General features: G+C 38.6%; 2 protein-coding genes and 1 long non-coding RNA gene across 3 annotated transcripts; all 3 read left to right on the top strand.

Moving 5' to 3' along the window:
* The first annotated feature begins 518 nt into the window (after positions 1–518).
* On the top strand, positions 519–1812 carry LOC134323134 (B-type lectin plumieribetin-like). The gene is made up of 2 exons (XM_063004559.1): positions 519–608; positions 1514–1812. Exons 1-2 carry the CDS (start codon positions 519–521, stop codon positions 1763–1765), a joined length of 342 nt encoding a protein of 113 aa, XP_062860629.1. The 3' UTR covers positions 1766–1812.
* Positions 1813–9606: 7794 nt separating this feature from the next.
* Positions 9607–14300, top strand: LOC134323591 (B-type lectin plumieribetin-like). Its single transcript, XM_063005137.1, has 3 exons — positions 9607–9731; positions 13558–13651; positions 13962–14300. The coding sequence occupies exons 2-3, from the start codon at positions 13562–13564 to the stop codon at positions 14211–14213; spliced, it is 342 nt and encodes a 113-aa protein (XP_062861207.1). The 5' UTR covers positions 9607–9731; positions 13558–13561; the 3' UTR covers positions 14214–14300.
* A 2789-nt stretch (positions 14301–17089) lies between these two features.
* LOC134322980 (uncharacterized) lies at positions 17090–18516 on the top strand. Its single transcript, XR_010013996.1, has 3 exons — positions 17090–17172; positions 17550–17615; positions 18282–18516. It is a non-coding gene; the product is annotated as an uncharacterized LOC134322980 (long non-coding RNA).
* Positions 18517–19355: the final 839 nt, after the last annotated feature.

A 19355-nucleotide genomic window follows, 5' to 3' on the forward strand; every position in this document is an offset into this window, starting at 1 on the left:
TTCAGTCAGGCATGGCTGGGCGCTGACGTCGGTCAGTGTTCCACTTCGTTCCAAAGAGCCTCTGTGCAGGATGCTGGAGCTTCTTGTTCAGTAAAGGTGCTTCCCTAAACTGTTGCTGCATAGTTGGAAGCACATGGTTTCCTCAGGATACAGGTACAGGTGTGTTTTTGTATAGGTGTGTTAGATACAAGATCTGGTATTGATCTTGTTTTAGGTGTGTCAGTGGTCAGGTCAGTTTAGGGAAGGACCTTTCCTGTTCCTGTGCACAATAGACATGATTTAAATAAACTCCAGAGCCCCGACCTCAGAACCGGAACGTCGACCGACATCAGCACCCAGCCGCACTCGACTGAATGGGCACAAATTCCAACAGACACACTCCAAAGTATAGTGAGAAAGCCTCTCAGAGATCACATATATGCCGCTCTATTTTATTACCGTTTCTTTTTTAAATGAGACGGGCGTCCGAATACTTTTGGCCGTGCCGTGTAAGATGCATGTTTTGCTTTTTCAGAATCATGAGTAAGAACTACTTGAGCATGAACACTGAGCTGCGGAAGGGAGATCTCCTGGTGTCCAACAACGGGGAATACAAGGCCATTCTCCAGGTAAGCTATAGGACAAGCTTCGGGTGTCATTAATAATGATTATTATTATTATTATTATTATTATTTATTAATTATTATTATTATTATTAATTATTATTATTATTATTATTATTATTATTAATGATTTATTAGTATGTTTTAGTGGTATTAATTATTATTATTAGTGATGATTAATTATTATTATTATTATTAGTGATAATTATCATTATTATTATGATTAATGATTTATTATTATTGATTAATTATTATTATTATTAATTAATTAATATTATTAATGCATCAGGCACTAATGTTGGGTTCTGATTCATCCCAAAGGTGTTAGATAAAGGGTAAATGTGGTAAATGTGGGGTCTGTCCAGAGACACATTTCCCATCATCCTACACTCCCGAGAAGAGGGCGTGTCTAAATTCTTAGATCCCTTAAAATGCTCCTACTGAAGCGCCTTAATTCTGAGTGATGATCTGATTCTAAACCCCCTTCTGCAGCAACAGTTTAGGGAAGGTCCTTTTTGTAGCAACAGTTTAGGGAATTTCATTAAATTAAAGAAACTCCACTGTCCCTGATCTCAGCCCCACTCATCAGCTCTGGGATGAACCAGAACATCAATGGAGGCTTTCTCGGCTGACATCAGTGCACAAATTCCCACAGACATCTTTCAAAATCTTGTGAGAAGCCTTCTCAGAGTAGTGGCTGTTCTTCTAGCTGAAAAGATCACAGACGGTCGCTCTATTTTAATACCTTTTGTTTTTTTTAAATTGGGACGTCCAGCAAAATCATGTTCAGGCGTCCACATACTTTCGGCCATGCTGTGTCAATTGTAGACAAAATATCTCACTGTACATGAGAGTCGTTAGCAAACAGAAGCGTTAGCATCATCTTCACAGCCTCTCGTCTCTGGTTTCAGGAGGACGGGAACTTCGTGGTGTACGGCTGGAAGCCGCTGTGGCACACCAATACCGCCCGCAACACGGAGGGTCTCCGCCTGATCATGCAGGGCGACTGTAACCTCGTCCTGTACGCCAACAGGAAACCCGTCTGGCAAACCAACACGGTCAACAAGAGTCCTCTAATGTGCCGCCTGACCCTGACCAACGACGGCTTCCTGGTGGTGGATAACGACATGGTGGAGCTGTGGAAATCCACCAAGAATCTGTAAACAATCAGTCGTGTCCCAAAACTTAATGAGTTTCGTTCCTGCTCTTGTGTTTAATCCACAGCGGTCAATAAAATCAAATCAGCAGGACGTCTGAGTGCGTCTCGTTTCTTTATTTTACCTCACAGGACATACACGGTAGAGTTCAGGTCATAAGTTTATATAAGTCTTCTGATAAAATCTCACAAGACTTTGAAGTGTATCTGTGTGTGGGAATTTGTGCCCATACACTGATGCAGGTAAAAAAAAAAAAAGCCTCAGTTGATGTTCCAGTTCATCCCAGAGCTGTTAAGTTTGGGCTTGTTATGGAAGAAATTAGATTTTATGCTTAATATTACTTAAAGTTTAGTAATATGCTGTTTTGTGTCTTAAATCCTGTGTTATATTGTTCTGGAGCAGAGACTGAGAGTTTAGACCACAGAGATAAGCAACTGTTGTTAAGTAATAAAATGTAAAGCACATGGGGGTAATTGTTAACAGGGTGGGGACTTCAAAGATAAAATAGGGGCTTCAAAGCCCACACCCAGTGTCATGTGACCAGAGTTCTGTAAAAGCATCCTAAAGGTGCACAGACACACCACGAACAATGCGTGCAGGGCAGAATTAGGCCGATTTCCTCTAATTATAAACATACAGAGAAGAGCAATCAACTTCTGGAACCATCTAAATGAGAGCGACCCCCAATCCTACTGTAGCCCTCTTGCTAGGCAGAAGAGGGGTGTTGTAACCTGGGCTCGTGGGCGTGGTTCTCCCCTGTTGAGCTAATGGTATATATAACTCAACTACCCATACAAACCTTGTTCTAATTTAAGCTAAATACTTTTATACCCAGTGAGTGGAGACAGACTCAAGTTTTAACACTGCAAAGGTTTATTTTATCAGATTAAAATAAAATAATGTTTTTCTTTTAGTTCGCACTGTCCTTTAAACAAAAGTAAAACTCACCTTATTCGGTTATAAAAATAAATAAATAAAATATAAAACAGAGGTCTGTAGTTAATTCCCTAAATTATAACGATATTATTAATTAAAATAAAACTCATTACTACACAAATGTAATGCACAGTTACAGTTTTTGTTTGCCCTAAACAGTAATGAAGTCACTTAAAGTTTATAACGTAAATGGAATTCACACATCAATCAGTCAAAAAGTTTCCCCAATTTCTCTATTCCATTAAACACTATTACTCAATGAAACCATAAATCAATCCGTACACTACCTGTAACTAACTTGGTGCAGGATATTAACTGTATTTCAAGCACTAACACACACACACACACAGTACCTTTCTACAGAGGTGACCGGTCACTTTCTAACCATACTAAAGATACTCTATAAAAGTTGGCCAACATATAAACAAAATAATAAAAGTTGCAGGCCTGTTATCCTACGGTCCACAGCGAACGATTCCGTCCCCCGTGATGAACTGGACTCACAGTCTCCGCTTCCAAAACACACGATTCCTGAACAGTTCACCGTGTCTCTCTCCGGTGGGTGCAAATGCTGAGATGACCGATGGCTAACCCGGGGAACCTCGAGCGTTCCGGTAACTCGAGGCGCTACCGAGCAGCGTCACGTCCCACGTAGGCAGTACTGAGGAACCCTGAACGTTCCGGTAGCTCAGGGCGCTATCAGACTGCCGCGAATGTCACCTGGACTGTCTGCTGTCCAACTATACAGATGCTGGTTCAGTTTGGCGATAGCTAATGGCTAACGCTAATAATATATACGAGCCCTCACGCTACCGACTCACCCGTATTGCGTCATGCAATAACGGGTATTTATCGGTCACTCTCACTTTGACCTGGTTTATATAATTTCTCTGACACAACTCAAGTTTACTTAATTTTATATCGCTATGCGAGCTGCATAGTCCCTCTCTGTTTGTCTCATCTCCCTCTTCACTTTTTCTTGGTCCCACCCTCTCCCTAATCTCATCAGAGGAAAAACTTGATTGGCACTTAATGAACCCTATACCACTTTAGTGTTTACTGTCTAAAAGTTAGGTTTTACCACCACATGGACTCCCACTGCATTTCACTCAAACTCTGCATATTAACAAGAGAGTCCTATTCCAATGCGCATGCTCAATATACACATTAAATAATAAGACATGGGTTGTGACTCAACCCGGGGCTACATCACCATTATAAAGCCCTGAAACACCAAGAGCTGAGCAAACATACCAGTCCCCTCATCCAACTGGTCCTGAGTCACCACACCGATACACCACTAACACACACCGACACACTAATAACACACACAGATACACCACTAACACACACCGACACACTAATAACACACACAGACACTCTAATAACACACACAGATACACCACTAACACACACTAACACAATAAAGACTCAGGAACAGGAGAAATCAGCAAACCCAATTAGAATAAACCAAATTACACAAAGACTCAGAACTAAATATCTGAATTATTGGGAAACTGAAACTAAAGCTCAAAGTAAAATGCACTTATTTATTATTTGTTGTTATTTGGACTTAAACAGACACTACAGTGCAGCAGAATATCTGAGCACAGTATCCGACCCTAAATTAAGAAACACCCTGACGAGGTACAGACTGAGCGCACACGACCTGGCCGTGGAGACGGGGCGACACACCCGGTCCTGGCTGCCCCGGGAGGAGAGGTTGTGCCAGCACTGCACTCTCAGTACAGTAGAGACGGAGCTGCACTTCCTCACCCGGTGTACCAAGTACCACCACGTCCGCTCCCAATTCTTCCCTAAATTCAACACCATCATCCCCAACTTCACCTCCCTCCCAGACCCCGACAAACTGCCCCACCTACTGGGGGAGCACAGAGAGAGCTGCACACTAGCAGCACTCTATACTTACACCTGCCACCAGGTGAGGGACAGTGGGTGACCATGTCTCATACACACACACACACACACACACACTCTCACACACACACACACACACACACACACACACACACACACACGCACACGCACACACACAAACTGATTGTTTTACTACCTCATTATTGTAAATATTATACTTTTTATTGTTATTATTTTGCACTGTTTTTATTAATATTTTATTCTATTCTATATTTTTTTGCACATGTAACTGTTCTGTATATTTTTGTTCTTTCTTATTTTTATTGTTAATATTTCTCTGCAACTTGCTTTGGCAATACGAACGTCCTTATTTGTCATGCCAATAAAGCTTCTTTTGAGTTGAGTTTGAGATAGCAATTGTTGGGGGTTCTTGTCCAGAGGCTCTGTGCAGGACGCTGGAGTTTCTTTAAATCGCTTTCCTTCATCTACACAGCAAAAACTGGAGTGTTGAAATTTCAGAGTTAAATATTTCAGAGTTGATTTTCACTCTCAAAGTGTAATTTTAACACATTCGGATTTAAATTGTGTTAAGTGTTGGAGTTATTTGGAAGAGTTGATTGGATCAGTGTTAACCTAACTTAGATTAATTTAAACTCCACCCATGCATTTAGATTTAATTAAACTCCGCCCATGCATTTTACTTCTTCGGTTGGAGACAAGGAGACGACGGCGCCATTTTGCTACTCTCAAGTTTACGTGGTAAGTGTAATTAATTCAGTCTTAATGAAAGTATACATTGATGATGATATTGTCAGTATAAAACACAGGTGTACTGAAGGATGTGTGTGAGAGAGTGAGAGAGAAAGTTTCTGTTGTAAGAAGCTGCACAAATTGACTGCAGCTGATTGCTGCCACTTAAGTTCAATCAACTGCTTTTGGTCCTGTGTGATTTTTTTTTTTTTTTTTTTTTTTTTTTGAAGTGTTTAGCCGTCTAGTCTGCTAGGTTAGCAAGCTAAATGACTTGTTTTCTCCCTGCCTGCTGGGGAACTGTGTACTGTGGTGGTTTTGTGTTCTTTTTTTCAATAATTATTCTGGACAAATGGTTAACATATCTGATGGTTAAATGGTAAAAAAAAACTTAACTAAAAAAAGTTATTTAATGGTTTACCTTTTCACTGAATTGATTGTTTTCTGTTCACTTGCTTAATTGATATCACCTGGTCCCACCTATTCCCTTGATTTTGTCCTTATGTAACCTAATGCAAGAGCTCTTTGTTCTGTTTATCAGCATGGCAGCATGATATATGTGTGATGTAAGTTTATGTTGGGTTATTTTATGTTTAGTATAACTGCATGACAATTGAATGATTTTTAAATAAGATATTTAATCTCTTTTCAGATTAAATGAGAATCTGAGAGGATGATGAGGGAGATTTTTCAGCACTGCCAAAAGTTTGATCCAGGCAGAAGTGCTGATATCCTTTCCACCTTCCAAGATTTTAAAAGGATTGATGAGTTTGGAATGATGTTTATACTGGGTTGAACTTAAGCATTTAATGTAGTAGTCCAACTAGTAGTTTAAAATTAATTCTTTATTAAAGGTTGATCAAGACTTCACTCTCCTGTTTAATGATGAGACATCTTCCAGGATGCTTCAGAAATGGGATATGTTCTACAAGCCAAATATCATAAAAGAGGCCAAGAGGCTCACTTCAACACCAGAGCTGCATCACGTGTTGGAGTCAGCAAAAAATTCACCAGGAAGTGATCTCGAGGCGACGTGTGTTTAATTGTATTTGCTATAATTTTCACCTTTCATAACTTTGTAATTATAGACTAGTTTATACACTGAACAATCATTGTCTGTTTACTGTTCTTAATATCTGTCTTCATTGTTACTTATCTGGTCACTACTGCACTCTAACTGTATTATATGTAAATAATCTCTATCTTGCACTTCTGGTTAGATGCTACTGTGTTTTGTTGGCTCTGTACTTGTACTCTGCACAATGACAAAGTTGAATTTAATCTAATAATTGCAGTCTTATTTTGCATTAATTCATGCATTCATTATTTTAGAGTTTAAGAATTAGTTTGTTTATTCTCTGTTTCTAAGTTGATCTGATTTGGGGGAAAATATGACCAATAGATAGACATTTCAAAACTCAACACCTCTCTGTAAAAGTATTAAATTTGATACATTTTCCATTATTTGACTGTGACTTTGTCTTCAGCATATGACTAACAAATGGCCTCCCTGTTGTTGCTTTTGCATCTTCACCCTCCACCACCAGAAAAAATAAATGTTATTTTTGAAAATTATTTGGTGTATTGGAATTAATTTGTCTAATTATTAGAAGAATAATTTAATGAGTTAAATGAACACTACTGAAATAGTAAAATATAACTCAGAGCAGAGTTAAATCAGGAACTCTAACATGGTGTTAAACATTTAACTATTTTGAAAGAGTTGAGTTAACTCTGCAGAGTGTGGAGCTATATAAACCCTGAAAAAGTGTTAAAATCAACTCTGTGGGAGTTAATTCAACACTGGACTTTTTGCTGTGTAGGAAAGGGCCTTCCCTAAACTGTTGCTGCAAAGTTGGAAGCATATCAATTCTGGGGTGGCTCGGTGGGTAGCACTGTCGCCTCACAACAAGAAGGTCCTGGTTCGATCCCCAGGTGGGGAGGGCCGGGTCATTTCTGTGTAGAGTTTGCATGTTCTCCCCGTGTCCTCCGGGAGCTCCGGTTTCCTCCCACATACAAGGACGTGCAAATGAGGTGAGTTGGAGATACAATCAAAATACTTTTGTCCATAAAGAATACTGCGTATAGGTGTAAAATTAACACAAATAACTGTGCTTTCAACACTAGGATGTGCCCTTGTGTTTGTCTTAGCCATTGTTCTAGTTTCCCGCCAGTTTGCCCCTGCATCACCTGTGTCTAATTTCGTGTCTAATTAACATGTATATTTAAACCCGTGTTAGTCTTTGTTAAATCTTTGACGTTTGTTAGTTTGTTTGCTGAAATCCTCTGTGCGTTTGTCCTCATTTGTTCTTTAATACTGCACCGTAAGTTTGATATCCTCTGAGCGTTTTGTCCCTTTTTGTTCTTTGTTAATGAACCTTGTGTTTGTAGTCATCTTCTGAGCTTTTGCCCCTGTTTGTTTTGGTTAATAAAAAATTTACTAAAAGATAAGAAGTCAATAAAACATATTCCTTTTAACTGAGTCTCTGCACCTGGGTCTGTTATCAGTGTAGTGGTTCCAACTTGGGAGTTACCACTAGGGGGGCCTGGGTTTAATTGTACCCTTGGTCCTGACAGTAGGACACTGGAGCTTCTTTATACCAAGCTTTATAGAGCTATACAATCCTGCTAGAACAAGAAAGGGCCTTCCCTAAACTGTTGCTGCAAAGTCGAAAGCATATAATTTCCTTTACATTATTGATTTGTTACCCCCTGTTGCAGGTGCAAATAAATGAATTCAGTAATTAGAAGGGGTGTCCAGATACTTTTGTCCATATAGTGTATTGCATTTGGGTGTACAATTAACACAAATAGCAAGTTACTGTATGTGCTTTCCACTTTGCAGCAACAGTTAGGGGAAGGCTCTTTCCTGTTTTAGAATAAAGGTCCATTTTTGGCCCTTTAAAGGCGTGGTTTGATGAATCTGGTGTAATTAGAGGTCTGCACAGAGACCCTGACCTCAAACCCACTAAACACCTTTTAAATGGACGACTGTGAGTCAGGCCTTCTCATCCCACATCGGTGTTCAGAAAGGCTCTTTTACCCGAATGGGCACAAATTTCCACAGACACACTCCAAAATAAACAACGCTGTGTTTGTATGTGTTTCCTGTTACCCACCAAAACAAGCAGAAGGTGGATTGGCTGCTGTAAATGATCCCTACATGTGAGTGATTGAGTGAGTGTTGGCGCCCTCTGCAGGATGTATTTCTCAATACAAACACCTACAAACTCATTACAGCTCCAGAATTAATTCATCTACATCTAATCACTTACACTTATTATTCTATATAAATCAGTATAAACAGAGAGAGAAAGCAGGACTTTTATAGAGATAATAAAAACAGCAGCGGTGGAGATCTTACCTGCTCCACAGTGGGAATGTGGGGGTTCGAACCCTGGACACAAAACATCTCAGTCCTCTGCACACCAACATTATAACAGAATAAAAGAATTATAATCTACACAATAATCTTAATAATAATTTTATCTATGTAAACAGTTTCATGTTTCATGGTGGTTGGAATAAACAGTTTATTGTGCACTAGCGCCACCAGCTGGATCAGATTTGGTGTTACGGAGCGTTGATGCTGGACAGTGAAATGACTTGGAAGGAATTATTAATAGTTTATATTAATAACAATTATGGGTCACCACGACTTAATAAGGCGTCGGAATGAGATATGCAAAAATGATATTTCCAGGTTTGTGTTCAAACTTAGAGGGTTAGCTTATATAAAACTGAGCTCATCTTTCGTTATACTGAAGGATTTAAAATTAAAATGCCAACATTATTTTATTAGCGACTAGAGGACTGGAGCAGATAAACGAAATAATAAATACTTCCTGTAGGTATCGATCTCTGATCCGCATCTTTGATTTGACAGTTTTGACTCCGGATGCTCTTACTGATGCGACCCTCCTGTTTTATGCAGGTTTGAGACTGACGCTAAGGGTGCACTGATGTGCAGGGGCGATTTAATGCACAGGCTTATCTGGGCTTCAGCCCAGGGGCCCCGAATAATTGAGGGCCCCGATTGGCTGTTTTATTTTTTATTTATTTTGTTATTTTGGTTAATAAGAATGGGGAAGCTTGATTGGTGGTTTCAGTTAAGCGACGTGAACGTTAGAGCTAGTATGTGAGTGACATTCCACTCAGCCATTCAGAATGCAGCACCAGGTTTATACATGTGCGTTCGGACGTTCTGCAGTTAGTTTTGTATATGAGACTCGCCTTATGGTCCCAGCATTGAAGTTCGGGTTCTGGAACTAGGCGGTGTAAACTGTTGTAACGCTCATTGAAGTCCTGACTAAACAGTTAAAGTGACTCGACCCTGTCGTGTACCTTTATTCCCACACCTCCACCACTGCACAGCAAAAGACCCGCAGCATCCCCACCGGACAGCGGCTAGGTGAGCCGACCCTCTACAGTAGCATCTGGCTAATGCTAGCGGTAAAGTGCGGCGATAGCGAAAGTAAAAACACGACAATATTTTTGTTAAGTAAAATATAAAAATAACTAAAAGACAATGAAATATCAGAATACATGTAATCACAATACACAGTGAGTGCACAGCAAGGGATTTTGGGAATCTGTGTAACCTGCTTAACGTTACTAGACCTATATATATATATATATATATATATATATATATATATATATATATATATATATATATATATATATATATATATATACATATATATATATATATATATTATATATTTTTATTTTTTTTGAGCTCCTAGTTACGCCACTGAACTCTGTTGTCTTGTGTTGTGTACTGATTATGAACACTATATGTGGGGGCCCACAAGCAGCCGTAGCCCCTGGACCCATAGGCAGGTTGAATCGCCTCTGACTGTCACTTTAACCATCTTCTGATTTGTTGCTTTTTTACTTTTTAGTTTATTCTATTTTTATACTTATCTTAGTTTATTCTTATTTCATTCATGTCACACACACCATGGCCTGGGTAACTGTATTTCCTTCTATCATGTACGTGGTTGAATGACAATAAAGCTGAGTCTGAGTCTGATTCAGATCAGATTCCCTGATAAATAAAGAAAAAAACTCCAAGATTTTATTAGTCAAACTGGCCATAATTTATGACTGATCTAAAAATTCCCAGGTTTGATTCTGGGCTCGATCCTTTTAAGAGCATCAACAGATAAAACATCGTATCAGAAGCATTCCTACAGGACTCTCACATAGACTGGACCTTTAGATCAGTTCTTTTTTATGGAACGAAATGAAAAACAAAAAAAGGACCGTTTACCAGTTTTTCAGTAGAAGTTTTTTAATTAAGAACAGCCCGTTGTCCTGCTTTTCACTATTGGTTCTCAAAACAAAATAAGAAAACAGCCAGTTTTTGAGTTTTTTAATATTGAAAGTTTGAACAGACTAACTGCTGAACCTTTCAACAAAAGGTCCCAAAAACCTGCTTATACAAATATTTAACTTAAGTGTATTTCTTCAGAAAGTGACTTTTATTAAAATAGGGTTATAAAAATAAATAATCAAGAACATACTCGGGTACATTTTAAATACAATATTATAAATGATATATTATTAAATACAGCATCATATCAGAACCGTTCCTACAGAACTCTCACATCCAGCCTGGATCTGTAAATCAGCTCTTTTTTATGGATTAACAGTTCTTTATACAGTTCTGTTTATTTTACTGCTCTCAGAACCAACATGAACGAGATAAACAAAAGAAATCTGAAGCTGTTTAAAAGATCAGATGTATTATTGGTACCAGAAAGAATTCTTTTATAAAGTGTTTCATTACAGAAAACAGAACTTAAGTCAGTACATGTGGACTTTTTCTGTTTTATTCTGGTGCATCAAGTCAAATTTCCTTAAATCAAATATGCTTTTAAAAAAAACACCCATAATGACAAAGTAAAAATCCTTCCATTTAATTTCAGAAAATTGTAAAATCGTGTTTCCACTTGGTTATTCTGTGTGACTGAGTGTAAATTCATGGTAAAAATGGTCATTAAATCCATTCAAAATAAATCCCCTACACATCACCGTGCACAAGAAAAAGTGGAGGGTGTGAAAGTTTTCTAAATCCACCGTGTTTCTAATGTTTCTCTTGATAAAATAATTAATAATTTGCAGTTCTGTGGAAAATGACCTACAAGCCATTAACAAAGGATTCCACAGACATGTGTCAGTAGTTACCACAACACGTTTCAAGACCAGATAAGCTTATCACACAAATGTTAACACTTGTAGAATTCATTTTTATAAAATGTAGAAACTATATATATAAATATAAATAAAGTGTTTTTGTTATAGCCGGAATGACGACTGATAGCACTTCTCCACCAAAGAACCCTGGTTCTTGAAGGCAGCACAGCTTCAAACCTTGGTGTTTTTATACAACCCCTAATCAGAAAAAGTTGGGACAGTATGGAAAATGCAAATAATAAAAACACAGAGTTTCTTACATTTACTGTGACTTTCATTTGATGTCAGACAGGATGAAGCTGAGATATTTCATCTTTTATCTGCTCAACTTCATTTCATTTATTAATAAACATCCATTCCTGCATTTCAGGCCTGCAACACATTCCACAAAAAGTTGGGACAGTAAAGCATTTACCACTTTGTAATGTTGTTGTTCCTTTTCACCACTTAAAAGAGGTTTTGGCACAGAGGAGACACACCCTGGTACTGACACAGACACATACCATGACAGACCCTGGCTTTTGGACTTGTTGCTGATAACAGTCTGGATCCTTTTCATCTTTGGTCCGGAGCACACAGCGCCCATTTTTTCTAAAAAAAAATACCTGGAATGCTGATTCATCTGACCACAATACATGTTTCCACTGTGTGATGGTCCATCCTAGACACCTCAGAGCCCAGAGAAGTCGATGCCGCTTCTGGACGTGGTTAACATAAGGCTTCTTTTTTACACAGTAAAGTGTTAAGTATCATGTGTGCAGTAACTCTGTATTGTAGAGCTTGATAAAGTTTTGATAAACTAATCCCTCACCCATGTGCTTATATCAGCTAGTGTTGAGTGGAGGTTCTTGATGGCGTCTGAGGGATGGAAGATCACGAGCGTTCAGATTAAGCTCGCACCCTCGACCTTTACACACTGAAATTCCTCCTGATTCCTTGAATGGTTTAATGATATTCTGCACTGTAGAGGGAGAACATGCAAATCCCTTCCCATCTTTCTTTGAGGTTCATTGTTTTAAACATTTCAATCATTTTCTCACACATTTGTGGACAAACTGGATCCTCTGATCATCTTTACTCATCAGAGACTCTCAAGTCTTTCCTGGATGCTGCTTTTGTACCAAACCATGATCACAATCACCTGTTCACATCACCACATCATTATTTAGTTTTCTCACCTCATTATTAGCCCTAAATTGCCCCCGTCCCAACTTTTTTTGGAGTGTGTTGCAGGCCTGAAATGCAGGAATGGATGTTTATTAATAAATGAAATGAAGTTGAGCAGATAAAAGATGAAATATCTCAGCTTCATCCTGTCTGACATCAAATAAAAGTCAAAGTAAATGTAAGAAACATTTTTATTTGATTTATTTTCCATACTGTCCCGACTTTTTCTTTTGGTCCTACATGGTGGACTTCACCACAGTACCAGTAACAGTGACACATGTTCAGCCCTGATTACAACATTATAACGATGATAAGAACCTGAACGAAACATGTGTGGGGTGATGAATGTATCAGGGCTGATCCTGTCTTTACTGGAACTGTGATAACATTCATTAATTTTGACCGGGTGGAGGGAGGGGGGCAGAATTTAGGCTATTTAAACGTAGCAGCACACCAGTCACCATCACTAACCAGCAGCAGCAGCAGAGCTCGTACAATCATCTGATTTCAGTTCAGTCTCCCTCACTAACCAGGTAAGAACAACTCTGAATCTAATGATCTGCAAAAATATTAATTAAAAAATAAATCATAACAAGTAATTATTTAGAATAAATGAGTTAAAGATGTTGGTGAGATTTGCTGCACTGGTTTCTGATGTGATTAAGGCGTTATCCATTAAAGCGATCTCATTAAAGCTGATGATGATTAGTACCGGGGGGTTAAATGATGAACGCTTCCATGTAAACCTGTTCTTTTTTATTTAAAAACATTAAAAATCAGTCATCATTATTCAAATAACATTAAGAAGATTTATTTACACGTTTTGCAGTTGCTACGATGCATTAAGTTCAGCTTTGATTTTGCAGAATCATGAGCAGCGATTGCTTGAAGATGAATGGTGTTCTAAAGACAGGAGAGAAGCTGGTGTCCCTCAACAAGGAATACCAGGCCACTCTCCAGGTAAGCACTACTTGTTGTGGTTTTATTATTAATTATTAGTCATAATTAATTTTCCCCATGTGTTCTGAGGCTCTCTAACGGAGTGTAAAGGCGTGTTAGCAGCAGAAACACTGACCAGGCCGGGTGTCCACACAAACACAACTGGTCATGTCTAAGAGAGGGAGGAAATTTTCTACACATTAGCCATGGGTGTGGCTGAAATAACTGAACTTAATCATTAGGATCATGTCCACATAGTTTTGGTCATTTAGTGTGTATTGTATAATGTAGAAGCATCATCATCATCTTCATCTCTTCTCTCTGCTTTTAGACGGACGGAGACTTTGTCCTCATTCTTACCAACACTGGAGCTAAAAAGTGGGTAACAAATACTTCCAATGAAGGTGGTCAGCACCTGGAAATGCAACATAACGGCAACCTCGTCCTGTACGACAGTAAAAATAAATGTGTTTGGAGCACCAACTCGACCTGTCCTGCTCCTGTCGACTGCTATTTGAAGTTAAGTGACGACGGCTATCTGAAGATTTACAATAATGAAAAGGAGGTGTGGAGATCCAGCTAGTAAAATCAGTAATGAATCAGTTCTGTTGTAAAACTTGTTGAGATTCAGTTTTACTCTTCTGTTTAATTCACAGCTATCAATAAAATAAACTCAGCTGGACGTCTCAGTGCGGCTCGTTTCATTATTTCACCTCACACGTGTAACGGATGAGCCAGCATGACGACAGGGGGCGGAAACACATGCATAAATGTTTTAAAAAATATTTAATAATAACACAAGACACAAGACAAGACACACTAACACATGACATATGCTAAATGCTAAAGCTAAACACATGAAACACGAACCTAAACACACCTAAACCCTATGCTAAGCTAAATGCTACACTAACTGCTAAGGCTAATCTAAACACACATGAACAATACTAAAGCTAAACATTAACCATATGCTAATCCTAAACATGAACTAGATTACCACAAGTCAACAACAAGACTAAACAAGACTTAATCAAGAACAAGAACATAATCCAAACTTATGAAGAGCACATTCATAACACGACAACCAAAAATCATTTCAGAACCAAACCAACATGAGTGGAGATCCTAAGTTCGAAGTAAAAAAAAGTTTTAAGATGATGTGGAGACCTATCGCTGACGCGTGTTCCACTCCATCCATAAAAAAGCAAACAGGCTGCACCTTTCTTTATATGTCCAACTTTTATTTAACTATAAACATATAAAGTAACTCAAAATGAATGTACTGGTAATACAGTGTCTAATTATTCTAACAAATTAATCTAAATGACCAGACACGGTCAGAAAACCGTTTGGCTCCATCCTAAATCATCCTAAATCTAACCTGCACACTCACACTCAGCATAGCAAATATGACTGTAGCTCATAAAGTAACAGCTCTCACTTAAACATGAGAAAATAACAGATTAATATACACAAATGTGGACTTCTAAATTCAGAAATAACACAGTTATTCCAATACAAACATATCCACATCTGAATATAACCTAAACATTAAAAACTTACATTATTAAATTATCTTGGGGCATTTTGGCACCTACATTAAGTCAGAAAACCAAACCAAAATGATCTCCGCTGAAGGATCCACGGCTGCTCCCTTAAATGCTCTGAGCATCACCTGCAACATCATTAGGAGGAGGCGTTGGCCTGACAGCATAAACAAAGCCTCCTCCACCGTGTGCTCACAGAGACATGGGCGTGGCACCTCCACACTCAACATGCTCCGGGAGCACAGAGGAGCTGAAACACCAAATACACAGAACAGACCAGGTCAAAAGTTTACACACACACAGTTAAGACCATCAGAAAATAATATTGTTCCTGAAATTTACTCTAATTGTGTGTGTGTGTGTGTGTGTGTGTGTGTGTGTGTGTGTGTGTGTGTGTGTGTGTGTGTGTGTGTGTGTGTGTGTGTGTGTGTGTGTGTGTGTGTGTAATAAATCAGTTATATAAAGGACATGATATGCTTCCAGTCTTGCAGCACCAGTTTGTAGATTTTATTACCTTAAAGAGTTTCTTAATATCTCTTGCGCCCCAAAACATTTGCACACGTGTGAGGTCCAGACCACAATGTTAAACTGGTTAAACTGGTATATCTGACTGGTTATCTGACTGGTTTAACAAAATTAAAATGTACACTACCTGCCCAAAAGTATTTAGACATCTAACCATGAGCTTGTCTAACATCCTGATTTAGAAACAAAGGGAATTAAAACGGACGGACCTGTAGAGGGAGAAATGTGCAGTATGGAGTATGTCTGTGGGAATTTGTGCCTGTCGGTCTAATGTCGTTTGATGTTCCGGTTCATTCCAGAGCTGTTGAGTGGGGCTGAGGTCAGGACTCTGTGAAGGACTGAGCCTTATTTCATGACTTCATGACTACACTGCTGTTGAAAGGTTGGAAGCATATCATTTCCTTTATATGATGATTTATTACCCCTGTTAGCAACTGTTGTGACTAGAAGGGGTGTCCAGATATTTCTGTCCATTAGCGTTTAATACAAAAAACATGTGCTTTCAACTTAGTAGCAACAGTTTAGGGAAGGTCCTTTCCTGTTTCTGTACACAAAGGAGCTCTATAAAGACATGAAGAACAGCTCGGTTTAAATCAAAGGAACTCCAGTGTCCTGCACAGAGCCCTGACCTCAGCTCCACTCTGCAGCTCTGGGATGAACCGGAACACCAACTGAGACTTTCTTGACCAACATCACATTAGTGCCCAGTGTTTCCTGGTGTAACCGGACCCGCTGTGATCCTGACCAGGATAATAAAGCTGTTGATGTAAATGAAATTTAAAAAGACCGTCAGTGCTGCTGATTCCACAAGCTTGAGGTTTTGTCGTCCTCTAGTGTCCAAACCTGAACATCACAGCGCTTCTGAACTTTTTTGCTATTTTTTATTTATCCTAAACTGACCAAGACTTGTTGATGTAATGTCACAAACACTATACGGCCAAAAGTATTTGGACGCCTGGTTTGATCATGAGCTTGTTGGGCATCCCATTTAAAAACAGATGGTATTAAAACTACGTGATCTTTTCATTGTTTTCACAAAAACTCTTCTGAGAAGCTGCTCACTAGATATAAGTATATCTATGTGTAGCAGGATGGGGTTTTGTGTTGATTTCATCTAAATTGCTCTCCAGCTGAGGATGATTTGTAGGTACCAAATGCTATAAGTATGGGCATTGGTTGGCTACACTGAAAAAAAGGAGACTAGCCATGTCTTGGATTTATGTAAGCATTTTGAGTGTATTTAACACAACTGCCTCAGGTTTAAACAGACATGTAATTTTATTGTGTAAAAACTAAATAACATGCAGAGAGAGTACATGAATTTGTTCATATCATGTTCGACTGAAGTGAATCAATAACGTATCAATGTTAAATCTCACGATACTGCACGGGATTTTGTTTCGCGCCCTCAACGTGACAAGGAGAAGAAATGGTTGGAGTTGGTCGGAGTGCTCATTCCTACTTTGTTCAGTAAGTCTTGATTTTCTGGATGAATATTATCAAAATCGCAGTCAAATGTAGTTAATTGTTTTGAGAATCACTATGTAACGTTAAATACTTGTCGTGAGCCTGTTTGCCAGCGCTGTTTTTTATCTGCTTCATACTAGCGCTGCTTCATTTGAAGTTGTTTTTGAGGGCGCGGGCCGTAGCTTAATTCTGTGATGCTCCTAAAATACTTCGTGTTCTGTGTGAATATGTTTGCCAACTGACTGTTCAGTTGTGTATTAACTGCATGGTGTCAGTGAGATTTGGCCATCAAAGAGCCTCGGCTAAGGACATCGGCAGCCTTAAGCTAGCATTAAATTAGCTTACCACCCCAACCCATTTTTCCCCCTGTTTTGCTGCAGATTGAGAGGCAAACACAACTGCGTATTCACCTGGAGTCAGCTCGACCGTTTGCTCAAGTTTTTGTGGTAAGAACAGTACTTGCTGTTTAAGTTACCATATTTTAACTACTATGTACAACACAGATTGTTTAAACAAGTGCAGCGTGTGCGCGCTCACTAGTGATGGGCATTTCGGCTCTTTTCGGAGAGTCGGTTCTTTTGGCTCGGCTCTCTTAAAAGAGTCGGCTCTTTTGTATCTTAAATCAGTTTATTACCAAATTATGTGTACAATTAATTACTATTGTAAAAACACAGTATAAATGTTTATTATTATTATTAATATGGCTTTATTTATATACTCAACATGGAACAGATTGCAGGTTGTTTTCGATATGAAATTTTAATTTTGAACAGTCTAAACCAATCTGTTTATGTTTAAAATGAGCTTTAAGTGGATTTTTTAAAACTCTATCTTCAGTGTTGGATTAAATTTTCATAAGATGGCACAAGTTGTCTGAAAGTTTATCATGTAAGAGGACCTTAAGTGGTTTAAGCCTGTCCCACATTTGGTTAGCCATTTTACAGTTTGTGACTTGCTGGTCATAAGTAATTCTAGGAAATCCTTTTTAGACTTTGTTTCTTTCTCTTGTTCTTCCGCTTGTTTTCTATGATGATTCAAAAATGCATTCTTGACATATCAAACTCTATTGTCCTCACTAGATATTGATCCTTTTTTTGTTTCCACTTTTTCAGTGAATGGTGCTAGAAGTGTTCCAGTGACAGAGTTAATGTGGCAATGCAAGGCCTGCCCATTAGTTTTACCAAGTAGGTCACAAATTCTGAGGCATTATCGAGTGAGACATAGGCATCACGGAAATAACAGTCATATTCCATGTGTACATGCAAGCTGCCCATGTAGTTTTAAAACATGGAATGCCCTGTTAATTCATTTGAATAGATGTCATGTTATTAAAACTACCCCATGTCAGTCAAGGGGATGTACATTTAGCTGCCATTTGTGTCCATGTAAGGATCTTGTGTCTGAGAGGGATTATTGGACCCACATTAATGCACATTTAAAAAAAAATGAGGTTGTAACTTGTATGTTGGTGGATTGCAACTTTAAAACCAACATCTTAGGCTCATTTAAATCCCACAAAAGCAGGAAACATAGGTCTTATTCAATAGATGATTTTAAACCAGGAATAGTAGTATCAGCCACAGCTGCTCACCCTGAATCTCCTTCCAATTCTTTTGATGATGACATTGGTGAGGATGCTCAGCCAGGTACCAGTGCTGAGGTTCCAAATGATCTCCCAGATGTAATTGAGCACAGTTTGGCAGCAGCTTTGTTAAAATTAGAACATTTTTCTAATGTATCAAGCAAAGCAATCAGTGATTTTTTGGTAGAACTAAACCACTTAACTGACAATCTCTCAAAATCTTATGTAGAAGGTGTTCTAGTGAACATTTTTCAGAAGCACAAGCTCCAAGTTGACAGAGCTGTAATAGAAGAAATAATTTCTTCTCTTTGCTCAGCAAGTCCTCTAAATAAGGCCATCGAAAAGGGTGGGCCATTGAGTTCTGCCTATCAACGTAAACAATATTACAAGGCAAAATTTAACATTGTAGAACCAGTTCAATATATTCTGGATGCAAAAGAGAACAAGACTTTTCAGTATATTTCCATCCTTGAGTCCCTGCATGTGCTGCTGAGTAGGAAAGATATTGTTGACAAGATAGTTAATAATCATGAAATAGAAAGGAAAACGGAGAGTGTAAACGAAACTTTGTACAGGTCTTATAAGGATGGTCAGCATTGTAAGG

The sequence above is a fragment of the Trichomycterus rosablanca genome, chromosome 11 (genome assembly GCF_030014385.1).
Source record: "Trichomycterus rosablanca isolate fTriRos1 chromosome 11, fTriRos1.hap1, whole genome shotgun sequence".
Taxonomy (NCBI): Eukaryota; Metazoa; Chordata; class Actinopteri; order Siluriformes; family Trichomycteridae; genus Trichomycterus; species Trichomycterus rosablanca.